Consider the following 15346-nt stretch of genomic DNA (forward strand, 5'->3'; position numbering starts at 1 on the left):
CAAAGCAGAACAGACATGACAAAGGCAAGGGGTGCCGATGCTGAAGTTGTGCTTGTTGGGACACTGTGTTCCTTACCCACTTTACCCAATGAATATCTCATGACCAGCCATTTATTCATCCATTCATCCATTCATCCATTTGCCATTAACAAGCCCCTCCTCTGTCCTCTCTCACTGATACTTGCTAAACTTAATCCAGGTACCTCAAAAATGGAATGGTCTGTAGAAACCAACTGTACCAACTTTACACTCAAAATCTGGGTACAATGAATGGGGGCACAGAGAGTTAAGATACACGTTAGCACTAAGTTTTACCAAAACAGGACACACAAAGGGCCTGGGTTTAATCCCCAGTACTGAAATAAATCAGGTGTGTATGGCACACCTGAAATCCCAGCACTGAGGTAAGAGGAAGGAGTCGGAATTCAACATCAACCTTTACTACAGAGTTGGAGGCTAGAATAGAATACAATAAAATCTGTCTTAAAACAAACAAACAGCAAAAGTGTAACACAGGTTAAGCAGTACACACATAAAATTTGAGCTTTGGGTTGAAGAGATGGCTCAGCAGTTAAGAGCACTGACTGCTCTTCCGAAGGACCTGAGTTCAAATCCCAGCAACCACATGGCGGCTCAAAACCATCCATAATGAGATCTGGCGTCCTCTTCTGGTGTGTCTAAAGACAGCTACAGTGTACTTACATAAAATAATCAATAAATCTTCGGGCTGGAGCAAGCAGAGGTCCTCAGTTCAATTCCCAGCAACCACTTGATAGCTCACAGCCATCTGTAAAGCTACAGTGTATTCATATACATAAAATAAATAAATCTTTTTTTAAAAAATTAAAAATAAAATAAAACTTAAACTTTTGGAAGCTGAAGGGTATAGAACTCCAATCCCAGACAAACCTGGGAGAACAACTAAAAACAAACACAGCATTTTTTTCCCCCTGTCTTTATGAGAGGCAAAGAGGCCTGGTAGAAACCCTGCGACTTATGCAGGGGAAGAACCCTGCAAGCCCCCCTTACAGGAAATGCTTGAAAATGCCTTCATTTCTGACATACTCCATTTGTTTTGATCACTTATTTGTATTGTTTCTTTTTCACAGCTGGTAAGGAACAGCAGCCACAACCATAAGCCCACAGGCAAATCAAACTTCTTGGAAGCATGAATTTGGATTCAAATTTGGCAATGTATATGCCTTGCTGATGCACAGAGTGACCGGAGTCAGAAGACAGGACAGAGTACCACTGAGACAGGCTTTCAGTGAGGGTACTTCCTAATTTAAAGTCTCAATTGTCCACATTAACAGAGCTGTTGCAGGAGCACTAGTTAACTCAAGACACAGATGCAGGAAAATGCATGTGCAGCTTAGCTGGTAAGGTACCTAGCATGCTCAAAGCCCCGATTTTAATACCCAGCTTCCATGTGGTTATAAGCACTAGGGAGACAGATGCTGTGGGAATCAGAAGTTCAAGGTCATCTGCTACTATGGGTGTCACAGGCCAGGTTATACCTCAAAAAGCGACTTACGAAGTTTTCATACAAAGTCTTAGACAATAAACAAAAAATTAAATATTTAACAATGGCATCCAGTAAAAGGTCTTATTATGAAAATATTCCATGTTCAATAATAAATCCACACTAAAGGAACTTGGTCAGTTTTACTGACCGATTGAGTATAGCCTGGGACCCTGGCGATGTCTCCAGAGACATGAACAGTGGTTGATCTTACTGCCCTGGAGAACTTTCACAATCCCTGTTCAAGGACACCAATCTGCTAGTCTCGTGAGCTAAGAGGAAGAATCCGTACTTCAGCACTGTGGAGCTGTCGGCACACAAACAAGAAAGGTAGTGTTCTTTCTGCTCCTCTTGAGTCATGATCTCCTTATGTTGCTGAGACTAATCTTGAACTCCGGTCCTCAAGGGTTTATGCCTCCTCTTCTTGGGGGTGGGGGGTGGGGGGGGGCACTGTGCTTACACACACACACACACAAAACACCTACAAAACAAAACAAAACAAAACCTGCATGCTCTAGAGATAGGCATAAAATTAGCTGCAAAAGACAGGCATGGAAGTCAAGAAACTTATCCATTCTTTAAAAGCTAGTAAATGCCCATGTATCCAACTCCTCTCTATCCCAAGAAATCAAAAGTAGAAAAGGCTAAACTACATAAAGAATGGCCCCTGAGGCAAAGGCCAGCAGTGGAGAGGATTCCCAGCTACTGAACTATCAGGACCTACAAGGAAGTAAAAGCCAAGAAGCGCAGACCAACCAGGATGGTGAACTGGCCCCACCGTTCAGTGTTCAGTATTCGCAGCCTGTACATGATTTTCCTAATTGAAATTTCACACAGTACAAAAGTGAGTAATTATCATGGAATTTTTCTAATGATGCAAACAAGATAAAAATGGAAGAAACTTTTATTTAAACCAGAGTCTTTTTTACCAATCAAACAGAATTATATAACAATGGTCAGAATTCTGTTTTTCATAAAACAGGGCTCCATGGAGCTCATCTAAACCAAGCAAAGCGTGAGTGAAACACTCCGTGGTTAGCCCTCACTGCCTCTGTTTGCCTTCTTGACATATTTAAAATGACCAAACCAACAGCAGCTGTGTACCCTGTCCAAGTCTTCACTGGTGTACAGGCAGGCACCGATCGGGGGAACAATGGCTTCGTCCATGTAGCAGGGGTAGGGTAATCATACTGGAACATTTATTGAGCATGCATGAGAACCTGGGGATTATATCCAGCACCATTTATGATTGGGTACATGAATGGATAGCAGCAGAAGTGCTGTGTTAAACTGTGAATATAGTAACACCCACTCAATCTGTGGGTGTTTGGACTGTTGTGGTTTGAATATGATACATATACACACACACACACACACACACACACACCCAGGATCATATATTTGGACACTGAATCCCCAGTAGTAGCTCAATATCTTTAGGAAATGAAGCCTTCCAGGGGTAAATATGCATCAGGCTGGGAGGAATAATGGTGTCTGAGAGTTTGAGAACCAGACTCACTTATGATCATTTGCACTCTGCTTGCGGGCTGCGGCTATAATGGGACCAGTTGCCCCACACTAAGGCATTCATGCTTTGCCTACCCTGATAGGCTGCATCCTTTGTCCTGTGAGCCAAAAATTAACCCTTCCTTACTTAAGTTGTCTTTTGTCAACTCTCCCCCCCCCCAGAACAAGAAGAAAAATAACCAATGTAGAAGATTAGAAGAGAACAACAAGGTATATGGACAAGGATACAGGTCACATATATATTGTTACATTGTGTCTTAGGGTTTTACTGCCAGGAACAGACACTATGACCAAGGCAAGTCTTACAAGGACAGCATTTAAGTGGGGCATGTTCAGAGGTTCGGTCCATTATCAAGGCAAGAACATGGCAGCATCCAGGCCGGCATGGCACAGGAGCTGAGAGTTTTACATCTTCATCTGAAGGCTGCTAGCAGAATACTAGCTTCCAGGCAGCTAGGATAAGGGTCTTATAACCCATACCCATAAGGCCACGCCTACTCTAACAAGGTCACACCTACTCTAATAAGCCACACCTACTCCAACAAGGCCACACCTACTCCAACAAGGCCACACCTCTTAATAGTGACTAATATGGGCCGAGCATATACAAACCATCACACATCACATTATTGCAATTGTTGTTACTAATTACTGTTAATGTCTTCCGTGAGTTGAATGAGAATGGCCACAATAGGCTCTTATTTTTGAATGTTTAGTCACCAGAGAGTGGAACTGTTTAAGAAGGATTAGGAGCTATGGCCTTGTGGAAGAAGTTGTGTCACTGGGGGTGGGTTTGAGGTTTCAAAAGTCCACACCAGGCGCAGTCTGTCTCTCTGTCTGTTTGCACCCTCTCTCCTATCTGCCTGCCTGCCTACCCAGATGCCTGTGGATAAAGAAAGATGTAAAATTCTCAGCTAAGGCCAGTCAGCTTCCCACCATAATGAACACAGACTAACCCTCTAAAACTGTAATCAAGGCAGGACCCAAATAAATGTTTTCTTTTATGACAGTTGCCTTGGTCATGGGGACTCTTTACAGCAACAGAACAGTAACTGAGACAACGTCTTACTATGTCTAATTAAACTTTATTAGAAGTACGCATCTATAGACAAAAACATACAGAAAGGCATGGTAGCCTGTACCTATAATCCTAGCATTTGGGAGGTGGAGGCAGAAGGATATTCAATTCAAAATCAGCCTCAGGCCAGCATGAGCAACATTGATACCCTGTCTCACACATAAAAGAAAGAAGCTTATACATAGGGCTATGAGCTTAAAAGAGAGAAGGACAAAACAAAAACAAAACAAAACAAAACAAAACCTCCCTTTAAAGAGGAGCAAAGAGGAGAACACTTCTCTGACCAAAACAACCTCCTGGCTCCTTACCACCTAGCTCCTCCTTAGCCTTGCCCACAGATCAGAAGTCAGAATGGTGTTTTTCTCCTGAGTTTTGATCCAGCGGGGACTTTGTTTCTGTCTCCCTTTCACAACCCACTTGTTCCAGTTAAAACAGAACCATAACCATTTGGCTAATAAGAATCCTTACTAGATATCCATGCACTATTAATCTACCTAATCACCAGCTGCTCTTCCTTGTTCTAAGTCATAAATCTTCAGGCTGAAACATCACTGCCAAGCAACATAATATCCTTTTCCAATTCATTATCGCAAACTCTATATTTAAAATAAATACTGTTCCAGCTGATTTAAATAACAAATCAGCCAATGGATCAACCATGGCCCACAATGACATTTTAATTAAGTGTGATAATAGGGCTGCATAACCTAGCAGAGCTCTGAGACACCCTTCGGTCACGGCGTTTCCCAGATTACTGTTGGTCCAAGCTGCCCTGACTGATCCAGTTGTAATTTTCCATCTTTAAACATGAGAATTAACTTTTAAAAAAATCATTATCCTCGATACTTGTTAAATCTTTCCATACATATCTTCATCATCAGCTTTGTGTATATACTTAGACATAAGCACGTTTATGGATGTATATTCACAGTGTATATATCTAAATACTATGATATTGATATACATGTATATATCAAATTATTAATAGGCAACCACTACAAAGGCAAAAAAAGACACCAAGTGGACAGCAGTACAACTGCAAGGTGGAAACTTTTGTGACTGCTGTGCTTGCCACGTCATACTTAAACCAGGTGTAGTGGCTTATACCTTTAATCCCAGCACTCTGCAGGGAGGGGCAGTCAAATCTCTGCATTTGAAGCCAGCCTATTCTACAGAGTGAGTTCAAGGATGGCCAGGGCTACACGTCTTGAAAAGCGAAAGAAAAGGTTGAGGAAATAAAGGAAAGCAGCTGTGGATTCCTAGAACACACAGGTGTGTAGGATGCAGATACATGCAGCTGTGGAGCCCTACAACACACAGGTGTGTAGGGTGCAGATACATGCAGCTGTGGAGCCCTACAACACACAGGTGTGTAGAATGCAGATACACGCAGCTGTGGAGCCCTAGAACAGATTGTGTGTAGGATGCAAATACATGCAGCTGTGGAGCCCTAGAATAAATGGTATGCAGGGTGCAGATACATGCAGCTGTGGAGCCCTAGAATAGATGTTGTGTACGGTGCAGATACATGCATCTGTGGAGCCCTAGAACAGATGGTATGTAGGATGCAGATACATCCCAAACCTTTCAGAGAGAATGGGAGGAAGGAGGCTGGTGAAGGAACTCACAGTATGATGGGATTTAAGAACAAATGAGGCTGACAGTTTACACTTATAACAAGAGGCAGAAACAGCAGGGAGGGTAGCAAAGGCAATTGTAGATTTAGTTCACCTTTCAAATATAAGATGAAGATGTTAAAAGAACACATCAAATGCAGAATGCTGAAAGACCTCTATTATAAAAACACCTACTTCCTAAAGAGGTTTTCTGCAACACATCTGAGCAACCTACTATGCACCCACACTTCTGTGCTCACCAGTCACCATGTAATCATACATAATTAAGACTCTTAATGGAGCATAAAGATGATGATCTGTCGGTGGGAACTGCAGTCTGGATGAGAATATCCCCTAGAAACCATGAGATGCAATTGAGGCTCAACCAGCACTGCTAGAAAGAGTTAGAACCTTCTACAAGCAGAGACTGTAGGAAGGAAGCCAGTTCATTAGGGAGTGGGCCCTTGAAAGGTAGTATCAGAGCCTAACCCCTTATTCTCTTCTAGTTTACTTCCTGGCAGTTATAAAACATTCACCAAACTCCTGCCATGATTCACAGTGAGACCCACAGGACTGAGCAGCAAGATGAAATAGCTGTGAACTGAATCCATGAGCTAGAATAAATAATTTGATCAGTTATAGACAGTGGTTATCTTCAGTGCTTGTCAGTGATAGAAATCTCACTCTCTTGGTAGGCAATAAACTGATAAATAATTGAAAATCAATAGAAAAAAAATTTAAAAACAAAATGACTTTGACTTTCAGGGATGTTTACATCCTTTAAAATGTCATCCCACAGAGGCCATTAGTTACATCTAGAAGTGGAGGAGGTTACAACATCAAAGGCTTTTGCTCACCCAGTGATTGGGACTGACTCAATGGTTCTGAGACAGAAGAGGTGTCTCCAGCTGCCAGAAGAGCCTAACAGAATCAAATAAAGCAGGATACGAAACTACTCCTGAGGTTCAAAAATATTGTTCAAAGAACTATAAATAAGCAAACATATCGTCAAGAAAAAAAACAAACAAGAGGTCTATGTCAAGTGCAGCAGAGAAAGGATTTTATCTGCAGGATTTCAAAGGGACAGAGTGATCCACAGTATGTGTACGATAGGAATTAAGGAATAAAGGATTGAGCATCAGATGCAACAGAAGACAAAAAGATACTTTGTATGTTCTCTATTATACAGTGTATACTGAAACACTTTCATGTAGCTGTATGTGTGTGCAGCAACACACGTCATAAAGGATTGAGAACTAGATGCAACAAAAGATGGAAACAAAAATTGTACATTGTGTACTCGGATACGTCACGTAGCTCTGTGTGTGTGTGTGTGTGTGTGTGTGTGTGTGTGTGTGTAACAACACACTTCTTACTGTCTTTGAAAAAGGCTTTCTTATCTCTGGTTTAAATAATACCTCTTTAACATAGCCATGACAACACTAACATCACAAATCTTCAGGTATAAACAACCATTTCTCAGTTTCACAGACAGCATAGTCAGGCATATCGAATAGAGTCCCATAAAAAAGGAGATCAAGCCAGGCCCTCAAGGTCAAGAACACTTTAATCATTACACAGAAGGAGTGATGGAAAAGTGGTTGTGCAGTGGAGAAATCTTTGAGGCATAAATGGTAATCTGTGAATGTACAGCAGACGTGGAAGGCGGGAGAACTTTCTGTAGAAGGGCCCAGTTCCACATGATCTGCCTCTAATTTCAAAAGCAACTTCTGAAGAAACCTACGGTTCATCTGAGGAATACATGTCAAGGCATGGAGACACCACGTGTGACCTGAATCCCACCAAGTCAGTCTGTCCTAAGGGGGACCAGAATGGTCTACAATGTTTCTTGGGCTATTGGACTGTTGATTACACACAGTGCAAACATCTTTATATATACTACTCACACTCAGTGCAAAGCATCTTTACATTATATATGTTAAGATGTTCGTGTGTGTGTGTGTGTGTGTGTGTGTGTGTGTGTGTGACTAGACTGTAGCTGTGTGTGTGTGTGTGTGTGTGTGTGTGTGTGTGTGTGTGTGACTAGACTGTAGCTTCATGAAAGAGGACATACTAAGCGTATACAAGACCACTAAAGCAACAAGCAAAGGTACTTCACACAGACATAAATAAAAGCAAAACCCTAATATTCATTTTACCTATAAATGACTTGGAAAAAACTGATGCCAGCCAGGAAGTGCAAAATTACATTCAAATCAAGTTTTCTGGAAATGTGGCAATTAACCAATAAAGATGTTTTTGCCATGTATGTGCTGCCAGCCTCTGTACGTTTCCAAAAATGATTCTTTTCTTAGATTTAAAGACCTAAGCTACAGTTGTGCCTTAAACACATATTTGCTAGTGTTTTAACTCATTGAGCCTGTTGTCAAGCAATAAACATAGGAAAAGCGACATGGGGATTTTCCTATGGGACTGCATGTTTTAAAAGCCTGCGATCTTCAAATGTCCTTCAAACAACACAATGTCCATAGCCTCAGTGGGGAGGTGGCAACACCATGTAGACATCTCTCAGTACTTCCTGGGTACCAACAGCACAGTACCCTGATAAGACTGCAATATAACTTAGAAGACTTTCAACGGGCTGATCACAGATGACAGGCTGCCATTCGGTGAAGCACTGGCCACCTCCGCCTTACCTGTATGCTTTGAAGCCTAGTATGTCGTGGTTGTGAAATGTGTTAAATGTATTTTATTCATTTTTTTTATAGATGAGACACATGACCAGGCAAATATGAAAATGTTCTACAATCTAAATCACCATATGTTGATTGCTGGTTGTGAAACAGAAACCTCAAAAATGAAGCACACTTCTTTGTGATACCAAACTATCACTAGGAAAAGATATTTTTTTTTTTCCTCCTTGTGGTATTTAAACGCCATCCTTTGGAAGGAACAATGTGATGCAGGCAGCTAGCTGCCATCGCCTGACAGCCTGTCTCATCTGCCAAATCGCTCATTAGGTTTGGCAATTTTCACCTGCTCCCCCAGTTTGTATTTCATCAGGAAACGGGCATCAACCTGCTCTTGCGATCTCTATAGCAAGCTCCCAGCAGCCTTTTGTTAACACAGCGCCCCTCTCCTCCACACCTCGACAATGCAATCACTCTATGTACAATCCACTATTTTTAAAATGTCAGTTTGGTTCCCACCATGGGAGGCCAGACTAGCTTCAGTAAAGTATTAGTATTGGAGCAAGTGTATTACATAAGCCCATAATACAGCAGTAAGCACACTCGACAATAATTACCCCATAAACCATAGGTGTTTACTTTTCTAAAATGCTCATCTCAGGGAGTATCTTAAGCAGGTACGGGTTAAGATATGAGGCACTGGAATCCTCTTCCCATTGGGTCAGCCCACCAACCTTTGCTATAGGCCTGGAAGGAGAACACTGGATTTATAAACAAAGAATGTCAGAGGCACAGCAACCAGAGTGGAGGGAGGCTAAGAACTGCTCACCCTGAGCCTGTGAACGTGGTGGCATTTGGGATGGATCGATACGTGTTGGGCAAAAATCACCAAAGATATAAAACAAAATGCCTGATACCCTATAAAACAACTTCTGATGGAACACTGGTTTTCATTATGCAGAAGTAAAATATTCACTACCAACCCTGCAATTAGCTAGAAAATTACAATAATTACAGCAATTTTGTATCCCATCTCCAGTCCAATTAATAGATATATGACCTTGTCAACATGTAATAATCAGACTGCATCCACAACAGGGCTGTGGATGCTGAATGGAGCTTACTCAGTGAGAAGGCAATTATTTGAAATTCCGGGAATAGCATTTGTATGCCTTGCTCTGTTTTAACAGCTCAAAGCAAATACAATAGGATAGAATCTGTAGTTTCAATATATATTTAAATCAGATCCCAAAAAAAAAAAACACCATGTTAGTGTCAGCTAACTGTTCAAAGGCTAGATCGCTAAGCCAAAGAGTCTTAGTATTCTCTATCTTTGAACAAATCTTTGAGTAGATCTCTATATTCTTAGATAAGGAAAAATCCGAGATCAAAAGGGAAAGGCAGAACAGCTAGACAGCTAAGCCTTGAAGGTACTTACTGCATGAGCCTGGAGATATGAACTCAATCCCAAAACTCACATAAAGGTGACAGAAAAAATAAGCTTCAGCATATGGTCTTCTGACCTCTGTATATGTGCTATGACACATGTACCCACATGCACCCAGCATTCACATGAAAACACAGTAAGAGTTAAAAAATAAAATAAAACTTAGGAAAAGGGCAAAGGTCGGAATTTACTTTATGGCTTTTTTTTTTTTTTTTTTTTTTTGAGACAGGGTTTTTCTGTGTAGCCCTGGCTATCCTGGAACTCACTCTTAGACCAGGCTGGCCTCAAACTCAGAAATCCGCCTGTCTCTGCCTCCTAAGTGCTGGGATTAAAGGCGTGCGCCACCACTGCACGGCTTGGCATAATCTTTTAATAAATTTTACTTTTCCTTTAAATTCTAAAAATTATCAAGTTAGTAATGCCTTAAAAGTTAAAAAAAAATTCAGAAAAAAAAATAATTTTAAGACTTAATAAAGTTTTAAAATAGTTAACAATGTAAAGATTTAAAAGTTACTAAGATACAATGTAACCAATCCGATACTTTGCCAAACATTTTACAACAGCACCGTTTCCAAAAGCTGAGATATCAACAGGGCACACAGCATTTCCTGGAATCTCTCTTTGACTTCTAGCACAGATATGAAAAACTCAATTCTGTAAAAAAAAAAAAAAAAAGTTATGGTGCCAGGACTCCAGCTGTCTGGAAATTTAAGACATCCTTGAGCATTAAGAAAACTAAACCAGCATGGAAAAACAAACAAACAAATACCCCTGAGATATCTGAACCTCTTCTATCCTCGAACATTTCCTGGAGGAGAGAGTTCAGCTCTGCAAGTATGTATCTCTTACTTCCTCCTGGCCAGCAGGATGACAGAGACCAATGTGACCAGCAGTACTGTCAGGACAGCACAGGGGATCTTGACTTTCCTGCTATGGGTTTCAGTCTGAACTCTTGCTATATTTAGTTTCACAGTCTATTTGGGCCATGGGCTAGACTCCTATTCATGATTCAGTGTGATTCGTTCATTACACTCATTAAGATCTAGGAATTCTTTTAAAATGCTGTGAACAGGAACCTGTGTGTGTGTCATCACACAAGGGTGCACATGACACAGGACCTGAGTGGAGGTCTGAGTACAACTCGCAGGAGTCAGTATGTTCTTTCCACTGTCTCGGGGATGGGATTCGGGTGGTCAGGCTCGGTGGCATGCTTCTTTACCCACTGAGCCATTTCAGGTACTCTCAGTTTCTAGAAACTGGCATTTGAGGGTAAGACAGTATCCTTGAGGCTCCGGGCTTCTCGGTCTTGGCTCTTTTGATCTCTGTGCACATGTGTGTATGTGGTATCTTCTCTATTTTTATATTAGGATTTTCACTTGTTTTCCTTATATGCACATTTTGTTCATGCTGGTGACAGAGTCTGGGGCCTGAAGTATACTAGGAACATGACATACCATGATATTCCCAGCCATGATCTAGAGATCAGGGTAGTAAACATAACATGGGAATTTAAGGGCTGGGAGATGGACAGGAGTACTGTGCCCTGTTTCTTCTGGACATGACATGGTCATCGCACTCTTGAATCCCTGCAGCTATGACTACTTGCACAAGATCAAGTCCACAAGACTAGTCAACATTCCAGCAGCCAGCATGAATTGGATTCAGTGAGTTAGAGAAGGAGAGGGGAAGAGGAAGAAGTGGGAAGGAAGGGAAGGGAGAGGAGAGGGAAAGGGAGTGGAAAGCCCAAGCAACATGACTATAGGAGGTTGCTGAGGCTGAAGGGTGAGTAGGAGTGGAGAATAGAGAGAACCTAGGATGCATATTACTGGATGCACTGTAAACAACATCCGAGTGAAAAAGAACACCTGAGATGGTCTTAAAAAATTAAATAAAAGAAAGAAGCAAGATCTGGTGGGGAACCAAGGATGTCAGTGAACAGTAAAGAGTTTGACATTGGTCTTATTTCATTTCATTTTCTGTAGAGGTCTCCTTTACTTCATGCAGGGCCTCTGAGAGAATTATAAGGACTTTTATCCTTTCACTCTCTGAATCTTGGGTGCTTAGTACTGGGCTCAGATTCAAGTTGCCTGCGTATTTTAAACTTCTAGCTGACTACATGGATAAGATAAAAAGCAAGGAGCAAACAAGGGAAGAGGTGCATGCGGCTTACAAACAAGTAGAACCAAGTTATTGAAATGTGACAGACCTCTCCGGTGAGGGGGAAGAAAGGAATCAGAGTACACTCGAGAAAAATAAAATACACATTCTAAATAATCACTCAGGTTATATTTTAGATATAATCAACAATAGAAAAGAATTTGCCACCAGAAATGCCTAAACATAAGTAAATGAGCTTTAAACTTATTTCTTTGTAGAAGGAATGTGGTGTGACAGGATCCCTTATGGATACAACTCATAGTGTTCCTGCCTCAGTCCCTGGACAGCGGGATTACAGGTGTAAGTCACCACCATGCTTTACCTAAGTTATAAATAACCTGAACAACACCTTGTTACCGTTAACTGCAGCTCAGCTCTGAAATCTTACAAACAAGTATTATTTATAGCAAAAATATTTCACTTTTCTAAGTAAACCGTCCAGAATTGGTTATGGAATTCTTCAAACAAATATCCTGAGACTGACAGTCCCTGGGGCATATGATACATCATAGACTGTGTCCCTAACATTCCTTGAGGTTTGAATTCCCTCTCTCCCAAAACCCCTGCAGACAACTTTGGTGCCAAGTCTCTTCTTTGCTAGTGTTCTTGTGAAATACATGCACTGTGTGTCTTGGCTACAATGGGGTGGACTGTGAGAAGCTTTTGGTTATTTCTATTTATAAAGAAAGTGCAGAGTAGCATACCTGCAATCTATCTTTATTAATCCTCAGTGAGCAATCAAAAGCCTCTACTATAGACAACACTAAACCCATCTATGAACAGGTTCATAACTGCTGGGTTCTTGTGTAAAAGATACTGGCCCGGGTTCAAACTGTAACCAATGTCCGATAAACACAAAGAATTCCATTTGTAGGCGCAAAGACAGATAAAAAAGCTAGGGTACCTGGGAATTAGGATGAAGTGTGCAGAATACAGAAAACTCTCACTTACTTGCCCGAAGAACTGAAGGCGTGACCTCAATTTCACTTGTGGCTTGATAAGGCTGAAAAGCAGAAACATTGTTGGTGCCCAGCTCACTGCCGAATATCTCTGGACTCTGGGTTCCCGTGGAGCTGGCGCTGGTACCATCTCCTCCATGGTGGGGATCCTGTTCATCAAACACTGCTACCAGCTGGAAATAACAGAAAAAAAAAAATGGCACTTGTGAATGAAGGCATCAAAATCACTACCAAATACTCCACCATGCTGAGACAAACCTAGGAGAAAATACTGACAGCGATGTATCCAAGTTTGCTAGCTTTTTAGGAAGCGCAACCATAGTGAAACGTTGTTTCCCTGAGGCCTGACACTCCAGTCACACATTTCTAGGAAGTGAGTTTCATATCTAAAATTTCACAGGTAAAAATACAGTAAGACACAGTGACATCCCAGAATGCTAGGGTAGGAGTTAGTTTAAATCATTTTTTTACACAGATAATCTAAGTATAAGGACGGTCCATAGGAGATCCATGTACATGCATGTAGACCATACATGTTTTCTTCGCCTTCTTTTGTTGTCCCGCCCCTAAGGGTCTCAAATCACCCAGGCTAGCCTATAACTTGTTGAGCCCAGGGATGTCTTTCACTTCCCGTTCCTCAGTCCTGGTTTACAAGACTAATCTACCACATCCTGTGATGCTGAGGACTGAACCAGGTCCCCTTCCTAGATGCTAAGTAGATGCTCTACCAACTGAGCTATATCCCCCTGCCTCAGAAGTGTGTGTGTATGTGTGTGTGTATGTGTGTGTGTGTCCATATTTGAATGCACACATTTATGCTGCTCTTCACATATGAGGAAGACGGTATTTTAAAATATACTCCTATCTCATCGTTACTGTATAAAACTTAAAGAAAGGCCAATGAAATGAGCCACTTACGGGCATGAGTTTGATAAAGAGGGGAGGGAGGATGGGAGCAGACAAGGTAATAGGAGGGAAAGGACACACTTTTGAATAGCTTTGCAGGTCAGAGGCATAGCTGTGATTCATTAGCTAAAACACAAACAACTAACTGAAATTAGTTATCCGTCAGGACAGCAACACAAGGCAGCGACTTTGAGGACTTAGCAATGACGCAAGTAATCCCAACCATTCTGCAAACAAATACATGACCACACTGATTTGGGATAAAGCAGAAACCATCTAGGTTCACTGTGAAAAGACACGGTTTCTACTGTTTAAAATAAAGCTAAATACAAAGAATGGTCATACATGCACTGTTCCAGGGAGTCGGTTTGTTTTGTGTGTGCGTATAATCTAGCAACCCCTACTCTGCTCACAGATACACAGATCAGGAATGAACAAAAATGTGAAAATATTTTGGATAGCGAAAGCCAATATTTTTACTGTCAGAAACAGTTGCCGAAAGGGAGAAGCTGGAACAAGCTCTGTGGTGTTAGACTGGAACTGGGGCTCAGCAGAAACTCATGGCTCCCGTGAGTTAAGTCAACCCCAGCAACACTACTTCATTACTGAGAACACCACCATAGGTTCCTAGAGAATATCTACAGTACCCTGGATGAATAGGCCAACCACTAGATGTGGGCCATTAATCAATAACACAGCAAGTACTAGATGTATTAGGCCATTGTTGGCATAGCAAGGCATACTGTTAAACATTAAACTTTTCTATAGAACATAATATACTCTACAATAATGACAAAATGTGCCATACATAATTTATTGCTGTGCTTGTACATGACAGGCAATGAAGTAGGTTCTTTCACACCAACAAATGACAAAACCATCATGCTACAATCTCACTGAGATCATGAAAATTCCTACATTTACTGTGGTCTGATGGGAAGCCAGTTAGAAAGATCATACGGTGGTACGCAGCTACAGGTGGCTGGACATACAGAGAGATGGTGGTTTACAGATAAATCTCCTTGCTCTAGTCAAAGAGGTCCCAGCATTGAGAAGCAATAACATCTCAGAATCAATGAGCACACTTCATGTCCAGATCTAGAATTCCAATGTCATTCTCTAATAAGGCAAGGCATCTTGAAAAATAGCTGATTGAAAGTAGAACAGTGAAACACACATTGAGTATGCCTAGCAATGGGGGCCAAAATGGAGGAGTTAAAGAAAGGACTGAAGGAGCTGAAGAGGTTTGCAACCCGACGGGAAGAACAATATCACTAACCAGATCCCCCACCCCCACCCCAAGCTCCCAGGGACTAAACCACCAACCAAAGAGTACACATGGAGGGACCCATGGTCCAGCCACATATGTAGCAGAAGATGGCATTGTCTGGCATCAACTGGAGAAGAGGCCCTTTGTCCTATGAAGACTCAATGCCCCAGCATAGGGGAATGCCAGGGCTAGGAGGCAGGAGTGGATTGTGGG

The 15346-nt window shown here is 41.6% G+C and overlaps 1 protein-coding gene across 9 annotated transcripts in view; it reads right to left on the reverse strand.

The window, feature by feature from the left end:
* Window positions 1–15346, reverse strand: part of Pard3 (par-3 family cell polarity regulator) — a 544654-nt gene that overhangs the window by 316213 nt on the left and 213095 nt on the right. For all 9 annotated transcript variants that reach the window (XM_029480763.2, XM_029480762.2, XM_021170616.3 and 6 more), the window contains exon 3: window positions 12950–13130. In XM_029480763.2, the coding sequence (XP_029336623.1) occupies window positions 12950–13130 (181 nt within the window). The remainder of the gene's footprint in view (window positions 1–12949; window positions 13131–15346) is intronic.

The sequence above is a fragment of the Mus caroli genome, unplaced genomic scaffold, assembly GCF_978045245.1.
Source record: "Mus caroli unplaced genomic scaffold, Mus_caroli_1 scaffold_10, whole genome shotgun sequence".
NCBI lineage: Eukaryota > Metazoa > Chordata > Mammalia > Rodentia > Muridae > Mus > Mus caroli.